Source organism: Phyllostomus discolor, chromosome 7 (genome assembly GCF_004126475.2).
Source record: "Phyllostomus discolor isolate MPI-MPIP mPhyDis1 chromosome 7, mPhyDis1.pri.v3, whole genome shotgun sequence".
NCBI lineage: Eukaryota > Metazoa > Chordata > Mammalia > Chiroptera > Phyllostomidae > Phyllostomus > Phyllostomus discolor.
This window is the reverse complement of record NC_040909.2, coordinates 98,006,002-98,021,233: the sequence shown is the minus strand read 5'-3', so window position 1 is coordinate 98,021,233 and position 15,232 is coordinate 98,006,002. Positions and strand designations below refer to the sequence as shown.

The 15,232-nt window shown below is 39.4% G+C and overlaps 1 protein-coding gene across 1 annotated transcript in view; it reads left to right on the top strand.

Annotated features, from left to right (window-relative positions):
* The first annotated feature begins 4,832 nt into the window (after positions 1-4,832).
* Positions 4,833-15,232, top strand: part of GGH (gamma-glutamyl hydrolase) — a 28,733-nt gene continuing 18,333 nt past the window's right edge. The window contains exons 1-3 of the mRNA XM_028533908.2: positions 4,833-5,058; positions 8,830-8,944; positions 12,820-12,870. Coding sequence (XP_028389709.1) covers positions 4,950-5,058; positions 8,830-8,944; positions 12,820-12,870 — 275 coding nt within the window. The 5' untranslated portion in view covers positions 4,833-4,949. The remainder of the gene's footprint in view (positions 5,059-8,829; positions 8,945-12,819; positions 12,871-15,232) is intronic.

Sequence of the window (15,232 nt, the reverse complement as noted above, 5' to 3'; positions counted from 1 at the left end):
CCACTCTTACATATTACAACACAAAAAGCTTCACTGATTTCTCTTTTCTACAGTAGTATCTCTGTTTGAGCTAAGACATATCTCTACATCTATTTATCTGTCTAATGTCTATGTGTACAGGTGTAGATATTTATACCTTCGTCATGTTCTTTCTTTTTTCTTAACTTTTTCTATCTGGTTGTTCAGTTTTTCAACCTAGCCTTCAACTCTCACCTGTTACCTATACACAGTCAATGATCAGTGATCTTTTATTTTTCCCTTACTCTCTCCATGTTTCTCTCATTTTTAAACGTGTATTCTTTCTACTTAGCATAGCATATGATGTTTATATTTATTCTTTGACCCATGTCCCTATCCTTATTTTAGTCTTAGCTCTACCATTAAATATGTTAAATGCTCATCATCAGCTATTTCGATAAAATTTCCCAGTCATTGTTTGTTTAGATGAAGTTCATTTTCTAGTTGGTTTTACAGGAAGGGCACATGAGAATAGTATTCCCTCAGGTACACCATGTTAAAAAAACTGTGTTTCTACAGCCCTCATGTTTGAAGTATAGCTGAGCTGCATATAGAATACTTGACTAAGAATTTACTTGAATTTTTCTTGAAATGATGTTCCATTGTTGTCTTAATTTTATGCTACTCTTGAAGTATTCTTACCTTATTAAGTAAATCAGTTATTTACTCCTGATGGCCTTAATTATTTTTTGTTTTTCCTTAATGTCCAATAATTTTACTAAGTCGATAACTTCAGGTCAATGTTTACCATTTTCTCTTACATAAAGTTCTGGGACTATAGTTGTAAATGCTGGTCCTGTTTTATTACTTTCATTTCTTCTTCTTCCAGAACTCTCATAAGATGTATGTTGAATCTTTTTTGCCTGTTTTCTACTTTCTTTATGTAATTTTTCACTTCTTTATGTAATTTTCATTTCCTTGATTGTTTATTTCCCTTATTCATTGATTTTTATCAATATTCCCCTTGGATATTTTCTGTCTTGGACAGACAGTGGTAATCTAGCCTTCATTTCTGAGATTGTTTTGTCTTTTCCTTCAAATTGTTTTCTGATTTTATCACCATCTGTGACATTCCTTCCTCTCATTGTCCATTTCTGTTCTTAGGTTTTGAAGTTCTGATATGTATTTGGTAGGTATATGCATACACACATATTTATCCTATGCTTGTTTGAGGATATTTAATTTTAATTTGGAACTTTTTATTTATTTTTTTGAGGGAACATTTCCATTAGGTAAAAGTTTTTAATTCACCTTGTCTGTTTTCTTCTTGAAATACTTTTGTATTGCATTGATTTGATTTTTTTCAAAATAGGCCTTTTGTGGACCCCTTCTTCATTAAAAACTGTGTTTTATTCTGTCAGTATAGTGAAGTGCAAAGTCTTGGAATGTTTTTGTAGTGTTAGTGGTATATACAAGGATGAGGAGGGGTGGCTGGCATGACTTTTGTCTCTTACAGGATCTTTAATTTTTCCCTTGTACCCTTCTTTCCTTTCAGTGCCATATCTTTAATAGACACTACTCCTTTGTCAATGAAGTTGATTCTTCCTTAGAAGGAATACTTATCTGAAGCTGCCAATTCTGGTCCCATTTTTAAGCCTCTTTCCTATCATTAGTACTATAACCTACCTAGGTCCAGACTATGTTCAGTATTTTAGCGCTTAATGTTTGACTTTTTTCTTTCAGGGTTTGATTTTTGCCTGTACTTTGTCTATATGTTCCCCTCTCCTTTTCTCTTTATCAAAGATTCTCTGAAGACTTGCCTCTCCAACTCTCAGTATTTAGGCTTCCAGCAGTGGAGGAATCTTTGTTGCAATGTGATACTTATCAATTTTCTAGTTATTTGATATTTGTGGTGTCCTCTGTTTCCTATTATTGCTAAGGCATGGATCATGTGCAATTTCATTTGTACTCCTTTTACATCTAGTGGTTTTTTGAAGATGTGTGGAGGGATTCTAGTTTAAGCAGTTGACATTATCCTCTCTCCAAGCATAACTTACCTCTGTATCTCTTATTAATAGAACTGTATCTCTGTTGATAAGCAGTTCCAATTATTTCATTTCCATGTTTTCTAATAGTCTATTAATTGTACAGCTTATTTATTCATTCTCTTATTGATGGTCATTTACATTGCATTTAGTATTTCACTATTACAAAAAATTCTGCAAAGAATATTCCTGCATAAATTCATTCACACATGCAAGTATTTCTCTAGGGTGATACCTATATATACCAAAAGGTGCTGAGTTACAGAACATGTGCACTTTTAACAAAAGTTGCCTAATTGCTCTAAAAATAGTTGTATAATTTACAATTCTACCACCAATGTCAAAAGTTTTCATTTTTCTACACCCTTGTTATAATCAAGTTTTATACTTTTGTCAATCTGATGGACATGACCTATCCATCAGATTGTAAAGTGTAAACCATGGCTTATACTTTTGCCAATCTGATGGATATTATCTTATCTTAATGTGCATTTTCCTGATGACTAGGTGGTTTGTTTTGTCTTTTCATATTCTATTCCCATTTTCATATTGGGTTGTTGTGTCTTCTTAGTTTTTTGCATATTCTAGAAAAGAACACTTGAAAAATTATTGTTGTTCAGTACAGTTGCCCTGCCATTTTCCCCATTGCTCATTGCAACCCAGTCCCCCCAATTCCCATAGTCAGCCCTCCCATTGTCCTTGCCCAGGAGTCCTCTATTCACATTCCTTTGTTTGCCCCTCCCCCTTCTTTTCTCCATTATCCTCCCCTTTAGTCACTGTCAGTTTGTTCTTTATTTCAATGTCTCTGGTTCTATTTTGCTCATTTGTTTTGTTGATCAAGTTCCACTCATAGGTGATATCATATGGTATTTATTTGTCACAACCTGGCTTATACCATTTAGCATACTGCTCTGCAGTTCCATCCTTGCTGTCACGAAGGGTAGGGATTCCTTCTCTCTTTCTGCATAGTATTCCATTGTGTAAATGTACCACAGTTTTTAAATCATTTACTGATGGGCAGTTAGGTTGCTTCCAGCACTTGGCTATTGTAAATAATGCTGCTATGAACATTGGGGTGCATAGGTTCTTTGGAACTGGCATTTCAGGATTCTTAGGGTATAGTCCCAGCAGTGGGATTGCTGTATTGCAGGACAGTTCCATTTTTAGTTTTTTGAGGAAATTTCATGCTGTTTCCCACAGTGGCTGCACCAGTTTGCATTCCCAACAACAGTGTACTAGAGTTCCTTTTAGAAATGAACACTTTTGAAATTCTATATTTTGTAAACATATTTTCCAAGTTTGTGCCTTACTTTTAATTTGCTTAAAGTTACATAGAAGTTTTAAAATTATATCATTAAATCTATCACTTTTCCACTAACATTTGTATTTTTAATCCTTTGACTACCAAAGTCATGAATATATACTTCTGTATTTTCTTATCAAAGTATATTATTTTGCCTTTCACACTCACGTGAAGTTTATTTTTGTGTATAATACCAGGTAATAATTTAATTTTTCCTATGTGGATTTGACCTCCATAATCTCAAATTCCTATTTATAAAGGCTCCGTGTCTGATTACATTCAAAACCAGCCGATTAGGTAAGGCCTTTCACAATATCTTTCATCACACATTCTTTGGCCTTGTCTCTAACCACACACTTCTGCAGCAGCATTATTTTCTTGTCAAACCAGACTACTTACTACATTCACTCTTCTTGAAACATGCCAAAACTATGCTCTTATTCTTTTTATAAGTCATGTTCTCTTTCTATCTTTTTTCCTTACTGAACCGTAAACTTCTTGTGAAAAAGGCATTGTCTAATTCATTTTTGCATCTTCAGTACTTCACAGTGGTTGAGTAGATTTTCAAATTCACTTCTTCAATTTTATTCTGAATTTATTTGGGGCCTTATTGGTGGAAACTTCCACCTAATACTATCCATATCTATACATTTAGGTTTTCACACACTGAGAGAAAAAGTTTCCTACTCCCCATGAAAAGAGTGATTCCAAATCTCTTAAAAGTTTAAACGGAACCCTCAAAATACTTTTAATGAACTGGAACCAAAGCTGTCATGTCTGCCTCCCATTTATAGGACAAAGTCTGTGGTTGGTGCTAACAGTGACGTCAGTAAGCATCTTTTAAGGGCTTGGTCTGGACTGGCCACTTTGCAGGGGATACCAGGAGTGGGTCCCTCCTTGACCCAGTTCTGAAGTGAGGCCATGCTCCTTGGAACACGTGCAGGGCCATCTACTTTCCCGTCGACGACGGAGCTTCTTTCCTCCAGATGCCTGGACCCTGAAAAGAAATAGCAGGATGTGGAAATCACTTCCGAAGTCACTGCCTATCCTTCCTTACATCGAACTCTGGAGTGTCCATGCAGCAGTCAGCGTTGCTAACGACAAAGCTCTGGCCTTTTGGGCAGGAGCTGCACTTGGCGCAAAGGTCTCAGACACTTTGTAGAATCTCTCTCCAGCCTCCCCTGATGCCCAGTTACCAGTCAGGGTCCGGCCAGGACCAAGGATCCTTTTAGAAGGATCCTTGGCCTGGGCGACCGACCCAGCTTAGTTGTGGGTGACCTCATCACATCGATTCACTGTTGAATGGGAAGATCTGAGGACGCGGAGACCACCCCGTGCCCAGCCAGCAGTATTCCTGGCCTCGCAAGGTTTGCGGAGCTGGTGTGGGTCGTTGGATCTCTGGAATAGTTCCTGTCCGCGCAGCAGGCGTGGCGACCGCGCCCCCTGAGCCGCTGGCCAGTGAGCCGCGCGCGCCCCCGCATCACAGCTGCGGTGCACGCGCTCCGGGAACTGCATTTCCCATAGGACCCCGCGGTGGAGCGCCACCCCAGCCGGACGCACGAGGGGCCCCTAGGACTTGTCGTGGCAGCTGCCTGCGACCCGCCCGTAGAGTCTTTGAAAGGCGGCGGGAGGCTGCCAGCGCCATGGCGAACCTCGGCCGCCTGCTATCCGTGCTGGGCCTGCTGCTATGCGTGTCCGCGAGCCCCCCGTTGTCTACTTCCTCTCCCTCCAAGGCCGAGAAGCCCATCATCGGTAAGAAGGAGGGGCGCGGGCCGGTGTAGTCCTTGGCGCCTCCAGCTGGGAGCTCCAGCCGTGTGTCGGGTGGGAAACACCTAGGAATTGGGGTGCGCTGTGTACCCACATGCACTGCTCGAGAAGCGCGCTGAGACACGGTTTGGGTCGTGCTGAAACGTAGCTTGCCTCAGTGATTTGATATGGCTTTAAAGTTGGGAGGGAGGAGGAGGCTCTGAAGAACCTTGAGGATTTTTTTCTTTGTACACCGTGAGGAATTTCTACTAATTAAACAAATTGTGTGCATGCATTATATTCATTAGGCTTTCACTTTTAGGGCGTATTTCGAGATACAATGCATTGTACATATAAAAGTCGAGTTGACCAGATACCAAGGAATTATGGTATGTACCTTGGACTTTGTCATCTTGAGCAGTGGAGGGCAGCAGTGGCTAGTATGATGCTAATGTCCATTCTGTTTGGTGTTAAAATGAAGCATGTAAGTTTTCATTTTCAACAAATTTATGATTTAAAAAGAGTAAAATCCGTTTGAATTGCCATAACAGACATTTGAGACAGGGCAGGGGAAAGCTACCCAGGGGAAGTGAACCTGGAATTAAAATTTGCCAGACATAATTTATGTTGACAGTTAAGACTGGTTTTATTGTAGCTTAAATATTATACCATTTATACTGTTTTTTTTTCTTCACTAAGCGGCGCAGTGTATTTTGTAACTAAATATGAAGTAGATGAGAATGTTTTCATTTATATTGGTAGTGCCCAGTTTTCAAATGGGTTGTGTATCAATATTTGGAAATTAGAATGCCTTATTTCTTAGCTATTTAAAATAGAAGTTAGATTCTCCAAGGAGAATTAACTCAAAATATAATTCTATGTAGTGTGCTGGAAATTGTGGGTGCAGAGAGGAGGAAATAAGGAAAGAGGAGGGAATTTCCTTTCCTTTTCCTAGAAACAGTAGTCATCCAGGGTCAAATATAGAAAAAGTGAGTAGGCTTTTGAGCATCCCAATCCATTAAGACAACATAGTTCAGTGAACACCTACTATGTGCAAAGTATTAAGTTAGGAAGTACAAATTATTCAAAAACAAGGAAGCCACAAAAGTTGTGAGATGGCTTTAAAGTACAGGTGACGTTTTGGTTATATTTTGAGGGGCTGGGAATATAGCCTGAGCTCTTTGCCCAAGACAGAAAAGTGAGTATGTGTGGGCAATGAAACGGGATAAGTTGGTGGAACTTACCTGCTGTCTCTCATGTATGTATTTTTCTCCTTTCTGGTACCTGTGTTCACATGTCCCAAGCCTCCTTTGTGGCCGCTGATCCTTGCCTGTCCTGTATCCCTCCATGTCCTGTGACACTCCCTAAATCTTTCCCTACCAAAATTTATTTTCTGTAATGAAGGTGATCCTACCTATCCACAGGGATTAAAACAGTTTGAAGACATTTTGGCCTTTGGTCTATGTTAGCGCAGTGCCTGATAAAATGTCAGCTGTTGTAAGAAGTTGGGAATACGGAAACAATGTCTCGTGTGGCCTACAGAGTCATTGAAAGTGTTCCAAATGGTGGAGTAGTGATCGGTATAGGCACAGGTATACTCTTGGGATAAACGTGTTTTGATGTGACTGAGCACTCGGATGAGGATGAGGTTTCAGTTATAAGAGGCAGCCAGGGAGATAGGTGGGGCAGAGCACACATAGGGTCTGGTAATGTTTATGAAAAGTTTCAGAAGCCATGGGAGTGCTTAAGCAAGGAGGTACACCCTGCCAATTTGTTATCTCTCATTTTCTATGATCTCATTTTGTGTTGCTTTTTTCCCCTTGCTCACACAGGGCTTTGGTCTTTCAGACTCCTTGCAATGTGGCAGGCACATAGCTGACTCAGAGCCTTTGCACGTGCTGTTTCCTCACCCTGGATCTCTCTTGCTCCAGACAGCTGCATTTGGCTAGTTACTTCACCATCCTGAAGTCCTGGATCAAATGTCATGTTCTACCTTCTTAAGGATCTGGCAAGCATATTTGAGAGACATTCTTCTCGCCTACACATGGGACACCTCCTACCCCCAAATGCACACTTTCTTCCTCTGCATTACTTTTCTCCCTAGCACTTACCACCAGCCAACACACTATATATTTTACCTTTTTTGTCTCGTTCATTTTCTCTCCATTCCCTCACACACACTATCATTAAAGCTCACAGGACAGTGATTTTTGTTTTATTCACTAATATGTCTGCAACACCTAGTCAGTGCCTGATATATAATATGATTCACATATAAGTGAATGAATGGATGAATATTGAATGAATGTTGATATGATCAGATTTCTTTCCATAGGAACTGGTTGGAGATGGTGGGAGTTGTTTAAGAAGGAATGTAGAGGGACCTTTTAAGAAGCTATTGTAATAGCTTGGAGGGATGCTGCTTGGACTGAGGTAGATTTACTGATGATGTTGGAGAGATGTGGGTGGAAGATATTTCTTGTCTTGCTTTGTTATTGAGGAAACAGTGTGTCTTTGAGTGTATGGGACAAGGGAGAGGCCTCCTACTAGATTTAAGGATCTGTATGTACTGAGATCCATTTTAAGTCTAAAGCTGTGTGAAAAGGCTGGTGCTATTGTAAACCTGTTTTGGAGGCTTATTTAGCCTCCTGGATGAGGGTAGAGAGAGGAGGCTACTTAAAACTCAGATTGGCCTCCACTACTTCTTTTCTAAAGTCTGTGGGTGTACTTGCAGGAGAAGCTTCATATTTAATTCTGTGAATTAAGTGAATAAAGCACAGTAGTCCCCTTGTATCCATGGGAGACACATTATAAGACCCCCAGCAGATACCTGAAACTGTGCATAGTACTGAACCCTATATAAACTATGTATTTTTCATATATATATATATATATATATATATAAAATATATATATATTTTATTTAAAGTTAGGCCCAGTAAGAGATTGGCAACAACAATTCATAATAAAATAGAACAGTTATAAACAATACAGTTGTCCCATGCAGTTGAAAATTCACGTGTAACTTAAATTAACCCTTTGTATCTGTGGCTTCCCAACCCTGGATTAAAAATACTGTTTTTGACCCGTGGTTGGTTGAATCTGTGAGTGTGAGGATACAGAGGGCCGAGTGTATATTTCTTGAAAAAAATCCATATATATGAGTGGACCCATGCAGTTCAAATCCATATTTAGGAGTCCATGTGTGCTTTAATAGGAATTACGTGAATGTGGTATCTCTCAGAATATCGTTTTGTACTCCCCTCAGCTTTGTTTTTACTTAAGGAAGCTCTTCAGAGCTTCCCTTGGCCGTGTTTGAATTGCCAGCACTGTTCTCGCATTTTGGGGCCATTATTAGGTAAAGTAAGCATTACCTGAACACAGGTCCTGCAAGACTATACAGGGATCTACCAGCTGAGACGGCTGTTAAGTGACTAGGTGGTCAGGGAGCATCTACAGCTTGGAGATGCTGGACTGAGGGATGGACTCAGGTCTGGGGCGGGATGAGGTAGGACAGTGTGAGATTTCAGCACACTTCTCAGAACAGTAGGCAGTATAAAACTTATAAATTGTTTATTTTTAGAATTTTCCATTTAATGTTTCCAGGCCATGGTTGACCGTGGGTAGCTAAAACTTCACAAAGGTAAATCTTGGATAAGGGGTAACAACTGTAGTGATATTTTTACCGTGGTATCTTTCAGTTTCTGAGTGGGGGAAAAAGGAAATTGATTGAAGCTTCTCTTTTTTTCTTTCTTCCCACTTTTTTTTGTAATTTAGGCATATTAATGCAAGGTTGCCGTACTAAGGAAATGAAAAAGCTGGGAAAATACTATATTGCTGCATCCTATATAAAGTATCTGGAATCTGCAGGTGCAAGAGTTGTACCAATAAGGTATGATTCAATATTTTTATACTATATAAATAAAAACTGTTTTACTTCTAAAATTAGCTTTTAACTCTAAAATTAATGCTTTCTCTTTTGATTGCATCATTTAAGTGTGGTAGCATAGCATGTGATTTTTGCCACAGATCTGATGCTCAGAGTCTCTCGCTACATTGTTTAAAGTATGAAGTGATGTTCATCTATAACACCATTAGAGATATGTCGTATCTGTCAGATAGAGAAGAAGAGATAGTTTCCTTTACCCCCCAAAAGGCGGTCCTTATCAGGCATTATGAAAGTAATGGAATAAAAGAATCTTCAACTTTACCAGCTTTATTCTATAATATTAGGATAAAGCTACCCTTAGGGCATGAAGGGAGTTTAGAAGATGACTTTTGAAATACCTTCACACTCTATTTTAAAAATTTGTAAATGACTAACACAGCAGTGTTGCTTCAGTGTCAATCACACGTATTGTAGTTTTAAAAGGGCTGTATTAGTTTTCTGATATAATGGCCTATTAAGAATAAAATGATTAATGTCATATATTGATTTGGAAAAAAGTGGGTTTTTTTTAACAAACAAAACCTTATAAGTATTAATAATATCATCCAAAGTAAGTGTATTTTAAAAGCTTCCAGCACCACCATCTAATCCATTATAGGTGATTTCATACACAAAATGTAGCTTTTTGCTCAGGGCAACATGCTTTTGTAAATAATTCTGCATTAAGAAAACTATAACCAAAAATATCGTCAAAATGGGACATGAATAATCAAAATGCAAGTGCTACACTTTAGAGAATTACACCACAAAGTGGTTTTATGTTTCGCTTCGTAAGATTGTCTTCTTGCTTGTTTGTTTGCATTTAACAGTCTCTACCCCAAGATGAACATTTGCTTTTGACATTTGTCTTTAATTCTTTAGTAGCAGATCTGATTTTTCAAAGGAAATCTTATTTGGAACCGAGGTAACGCCAGAGTTTTAGAGCTGAGGAAGCATTTTACGCAAGCCGTTCTTTTAGGACATGAGGGCCAATAGCATAGCATGGATGGGAGGTAGGAGAGACAGAAGGCAGGTGTTCCAGTTCAGAGATTGTTGCAGTAGGTTAACTGTGGAGTGATGAGGGCTTGTCTTAGATCAGTGGTTATGGGATTGATAGGTAAATGTTATTCAAGAAAATAAAAATCAGCCCAAGTTAATGAATGATTGAAAAAAAGGACATGGGGGCGGGGGATAGACAGGAAAGACAGAAGTTTTGAAACTGGGGGAGTTTTGACATAAGTGATTCACCAAATACTGATATGTATGACAGAGACACTGAAAATGTGACTGTCAATATAGAGGTTAATTTTTAGCTTGGGTTCATTTTAAGTGAATTGCTAAGAATTAGAACCATATGATCCTATCAAAACAATGTAATATGTGGCAGCTAAATTCCCAGGGTAACCTGCAAAGGAATCCTGATGTAGAATGAGACAGAGGATCGCACTGATAATGCGGGGCTCATTTCTGCATTTTGGATGCTGGGAGCCAACTGCTGCAGTTTAGAAGGGAAAAGGAGGAGGATGGGAGATGTAGGCAAAACTCTAGAACAGGCAGAACAGCTTGTCTGTGGTCTCCTTCTGCCTTTTTTCTGCTACCTCACTCTCAGGTGCCTGGTGCTCTCAGGCTATCAGAAATTCCTCCTTGGGACTCGGGGACCCACAGAGCATCCTCCCCGAGAGGCGGCATGTGGCGCCCCCCTGGGCTGCTTTTGGTTCAAAAATGTGTTTTGTTCATGCAGCATTTTAAAACATTTTAATCATTTACAAATCAGAAGACTTCATAAAAGCCTGAATTTCTGGTCTCTCCCTCTCCTTTTTTAAAAGAAAGTTGTCTGGAGCTGATTTGAAATGGAGCAAGTGCTCTTCAGTGGCAACCATGCCTGTCACTCCTTTTCATGCTGTGTCATTTGTCATCATTACCAGGCTTCAACTGTTCTTCTAGTTGAAGAGAGAGTGAATTATTGAGAGGTTCTTTTGCTTCAAGAAAGTCTGACAAATGCAAATCACATCTGTGTTCAAACCTATGGTTTTCCCTGGCAGGTCTCTGAGGCACTTGAGTTTGTGACAACCTCTTCCGCCAACATTCAATAATGAAGGCCCTTAATAGTGATTAGCAGGGGGTCAGAAATTCAGTCATGGACAATGTGGGAGACATTTATTCAGAATTAATGAAATGAATGAAACTGGCCTGTGTGGCTAGCTGTCAGGAGTCCCTGGGGATGCAGCTGAGTGACCCAAATCCATTGTTTCCTGATGGTGGTGGCTGCCCATCCTGGTTTAAATATCCACAGGGAAGATTCTGGACCCTGAATGATTCCCTTTTCCATTGGCACAATTTGGGCAGATTGAACTGGCAAAATAGTGGGAACAGGCAAACTCACATTTCTCCCCCCTGTCACTTCCCAGGTCAAGGCCACTGCCCATCATTCCTCCATGTAAAAGGGTGGCAAGCACCTTTGCAATGTCATCCACTGCTCTGTGGCTCTCTGCCAGAAGGATTACTCTAAATTTCAAACAGAGCTGATCTTGCAGCGTTCATTTGGACTTAGAGGAGAGCTCAGACGGGTTTACTGGCTTAGCACAGTCAAGTTCAGGGCATCAGAGGTATCTACTTATTAATGTCAGAGGTGCTCTGACTCCCCCTAAAACTTCCCTAGGGCCAAAATGGACTGTAGTTGATGTTTGATCATCAACCTACTTCTGTGGCAGAGTGGGAGGGAATTATGCCTTACGATTCTTTTACAGAACCACAAGACTGCCAAATGGAGGGATTTCATGAACAGGATGCCCTCTTTCCTCATTGCATTTTGTTTGACCTTCTAGAAGAGACAATCCACCTTGCTGTGACTTAATTAAAGGTGGTAACCAATTGTCACAGATTACTCCCCTCTGTCTTTTCTGGAGAAGGAGATAAAATCATCAGTAACACAGTGATTGGTTAGGAAGTCTTCACAAGGTGTTTGGGGAAGGACCATCAGAGTCATTGCCTGGGCAGATTAGGCCAGTCTGCAGTGATGTGTGGGTAGTCTGTCCCTAGTGCTCAACTATTCTGACTTTTGGACACACAGCAGTCCGCAGACCTTTGCAGCTGGTGGCGAGGGTGGGACGAGTCAGGGACGTGGCTTCTCTATGCATTGTTTTTATCTGCTGAAGCTGCCTGCAGTTCAGATAGGCATGTTAATAAATCTCCTTATTTAGACTTTACAAAAAATACTAATTGGCTAGCAGAGATATTTCTGGTGCTTAAATCCCTTTTTTAAAAAATATTTTTTTTATTTTTAACTATCATGGATACATACAATATTATATTAGTTCCAAGTATACAACATAGTGATTAAGCATCTGTATAACTTAGAGGTGATCCCCGATAAGCCTAGTTAGTGCCTATCTGACACCATGTATAGTTACTACAATATTATTGACTCTGTTCCCTGTGCTGTACTTTCCATCCCTGTGACTCTTTGTATGTATGGCAATTTGTACACTTTCTCACGCAGCCTCCCAGCCCCCTCCTGTCTGGCAACCATCAGTTTGTTCCCTGTATCTCCAAGTCTCATGGCCTTTAATATTCTGCATACAAATACATCACATTATTAAATTATATTAGACCACAGAAAAACATGCTTACTCCTCTGATTAGCAAAACAAGGATGTAATTATGCGACTATGCAGTTTGAAAAGACTCCTCTAGGAAGGTAGAGTGGTAATGTTATCTACAATTTAAGAATTATTTTTTCATCTGGCTTTTAAAAATTAATGTGGTAACTTCCTTTAGAGCCTGAAGGTTTTCTTAGGTTTGGGAAATAAATGTTTTGTTACCGGTTTTCTCATTTTCAGGCCTGATCTTACAAAGGAAGAGTATGAAAAGCTTTTCCAGTCTATTAATGGGTAAGTTGGCAGCTCTGTATTAAGTTGGCTTGATACAGTATGTGAGGCCTGTGTAGTCTGCTCTTACAAAAAAGTACATATAAATATTACACGTGTTTCTGTATAAACTATCTTACAGTGGCGTACCATTGGTTTCCTGAATTCTTTTATAAGAATTATTTTGTTGAGAGAGAGAGATGCAGAAGTCCTACAGAGAAGGAAGGTTAAGAAATAAATGTTACAAAGCAGCCATGTATGATTTCTTTTAATGTGTGACAGTCTTTCTTCTTTTAATGCTTGTCTTAAATATTTTGGAGCCACTTAACTGGCAGGGTGCATACTAATTAAGGATATTAATCGGTTGTCTTTCAGAAGGTAATTTGCATAGAACTTGGAAAAAAGTTATCTATTCTCTGACATGGCCACAAAAGATATGATTGGTTAGCTCATAGAAAAAAAAACTTTTAATAATATGAAAAAATGCTCAGCATTACTCATAATTAAAAACCCCTTTTTAAAACTATCAAGTTGGCAAAGATCAGAAAATTTGCTAATATTGTGTAGTGAAGGTGTGGAGAAACCAGTATTCTCATACTTTTCTTATGGATGTGTGTTATATAGCCTTTTGGGGGGCAGTTTCTCAGTATCTATTGAAATTACAAATGCACGTACCTTTGGGCTAGGAAATCCTTAGTAATTTTATTTTACAGATATATCCCCCCACTCCCACTTGTGAAGAGTTGGGCCAAAACATAAGCATTGTAGTATTGTTTGAGATACGCTCAATTTCCAAGCCCCCCGTCAGTCTATCGGTTAGGAATTGAGTAAATAAAGAAGACCAGGCATGAGAGAATGTTATGACAGACTAAGGAGGAGGCTATCTGTAGCTGCTGCTTTGAACCGCTGCTGTTGCCCGGACAGTGTGACATTGTTAGACAAGGAGCGAGGCTCATAGTGGTGTGCACAGTGTGCTCCCATTTACTTCGGTTCACAAGGCAGTGGCGAGGAGGTAAGTGTGATGGGTGTCTCCGGGTCAACACAGCCGACTTCAGCACTGGTCGTTTCTGATTGGGAGTGGGATGGAGGGAACCTGTCTAACTGTAAAGCTTTTATGAAAAGAGCTTTTTTAAAAAAAAATTAAAGCTGTTTTTTTATTACTATCTTTTTTAAAAGGCCATGGTTAAAACAATCATATGCCCTCAGTCTTCAGTTTGGTTCAGTAAATATTTACTATGAAATCAGTTAAATTTAGTAAAACATTAAAAGTGCCCATTATGTGCAGTGACCTTTGGCACGAAAATAAACAAGTCCAGGCTAGAATGTGTGATCGAACCTCAGCGTTTCACCAGGAAATGAGCAGTGCTCCCTGCAGCCCCAGAGCGCTGTCTCTGAGCCCTGTGATGCAGCAGCCCCCGGCCCCTTGTGGGGGTGCGCGGAGGTGAAGCTGCTGCACAGCCTGGCTTCACAGGAGTCGTCAACTGAGAGGGGCAGTCGAGTTGTACTTTATGAAACTACTAAAGTTCATGATAAAAATACTAGATGTGATGAGAGGCAGCTTTTGAAGTAGTGAGTCCATGAAAAGGAAGACCTGCCGAGTCTTCATGAATCCACTTGGAATCATAGGGTTTTCTGCACGGTCGGGTGGCAGGTGTTCTGCCGCATTGTTCATGTGTTTTCTACTAGACTGTGATTTGACAGCAAAAATTACTCCTCTTTGGCCCTCCAGGCTAATACCGAGCCTGGCTCATGCAAGAAGTTGAATACAATAGAACCAACAATCTCAAAAGCATTATGTCACATGTCTTGAATTCAAATTTAAGTATTTTCAAAATGTCAGTACATTTAATCTGACTTTTATAATCTCTTTTGACCATCCTTGCTTATTTTAAGACCTGTTATAATGTTTAAACTGTATAGTTAATTTAAAAAGTTGATATCAAACCATACTAAATATTTTTCTATATCTCACCTTTATGGGTAGAGTAAAATATAATCAAATGTCTGTTACTCCCCTGTTTTGTCCCCTGTACTTTTTCTAGAACTGTGATTGTGTTCTTTTCAAAATTCCCTAATCTCACGCTTGTTTCTGAAGAGATTACAGGGTGGTAATAAAAAATTAAATTCTCATGGATATGTAATTCTAACCTACATGTATTTTTGTGATCAGTTTGTTCTTTATGGTTAGGAAAAACACATTTGTGAACCAAAACTGACTCAAGATTATGGACTTTAATTGATTTTGGCATCATGGATCACCTTAATTTAAACCTTCCTATGCTTGGAATTTTGTCTCTACTTGATTTTTAGCTCTGTGTACTCTCTCCCCAACCCCCATTCATTTACCTTTAAGTTATCTGTATGAAAAATAAACTTGCTCATCAAA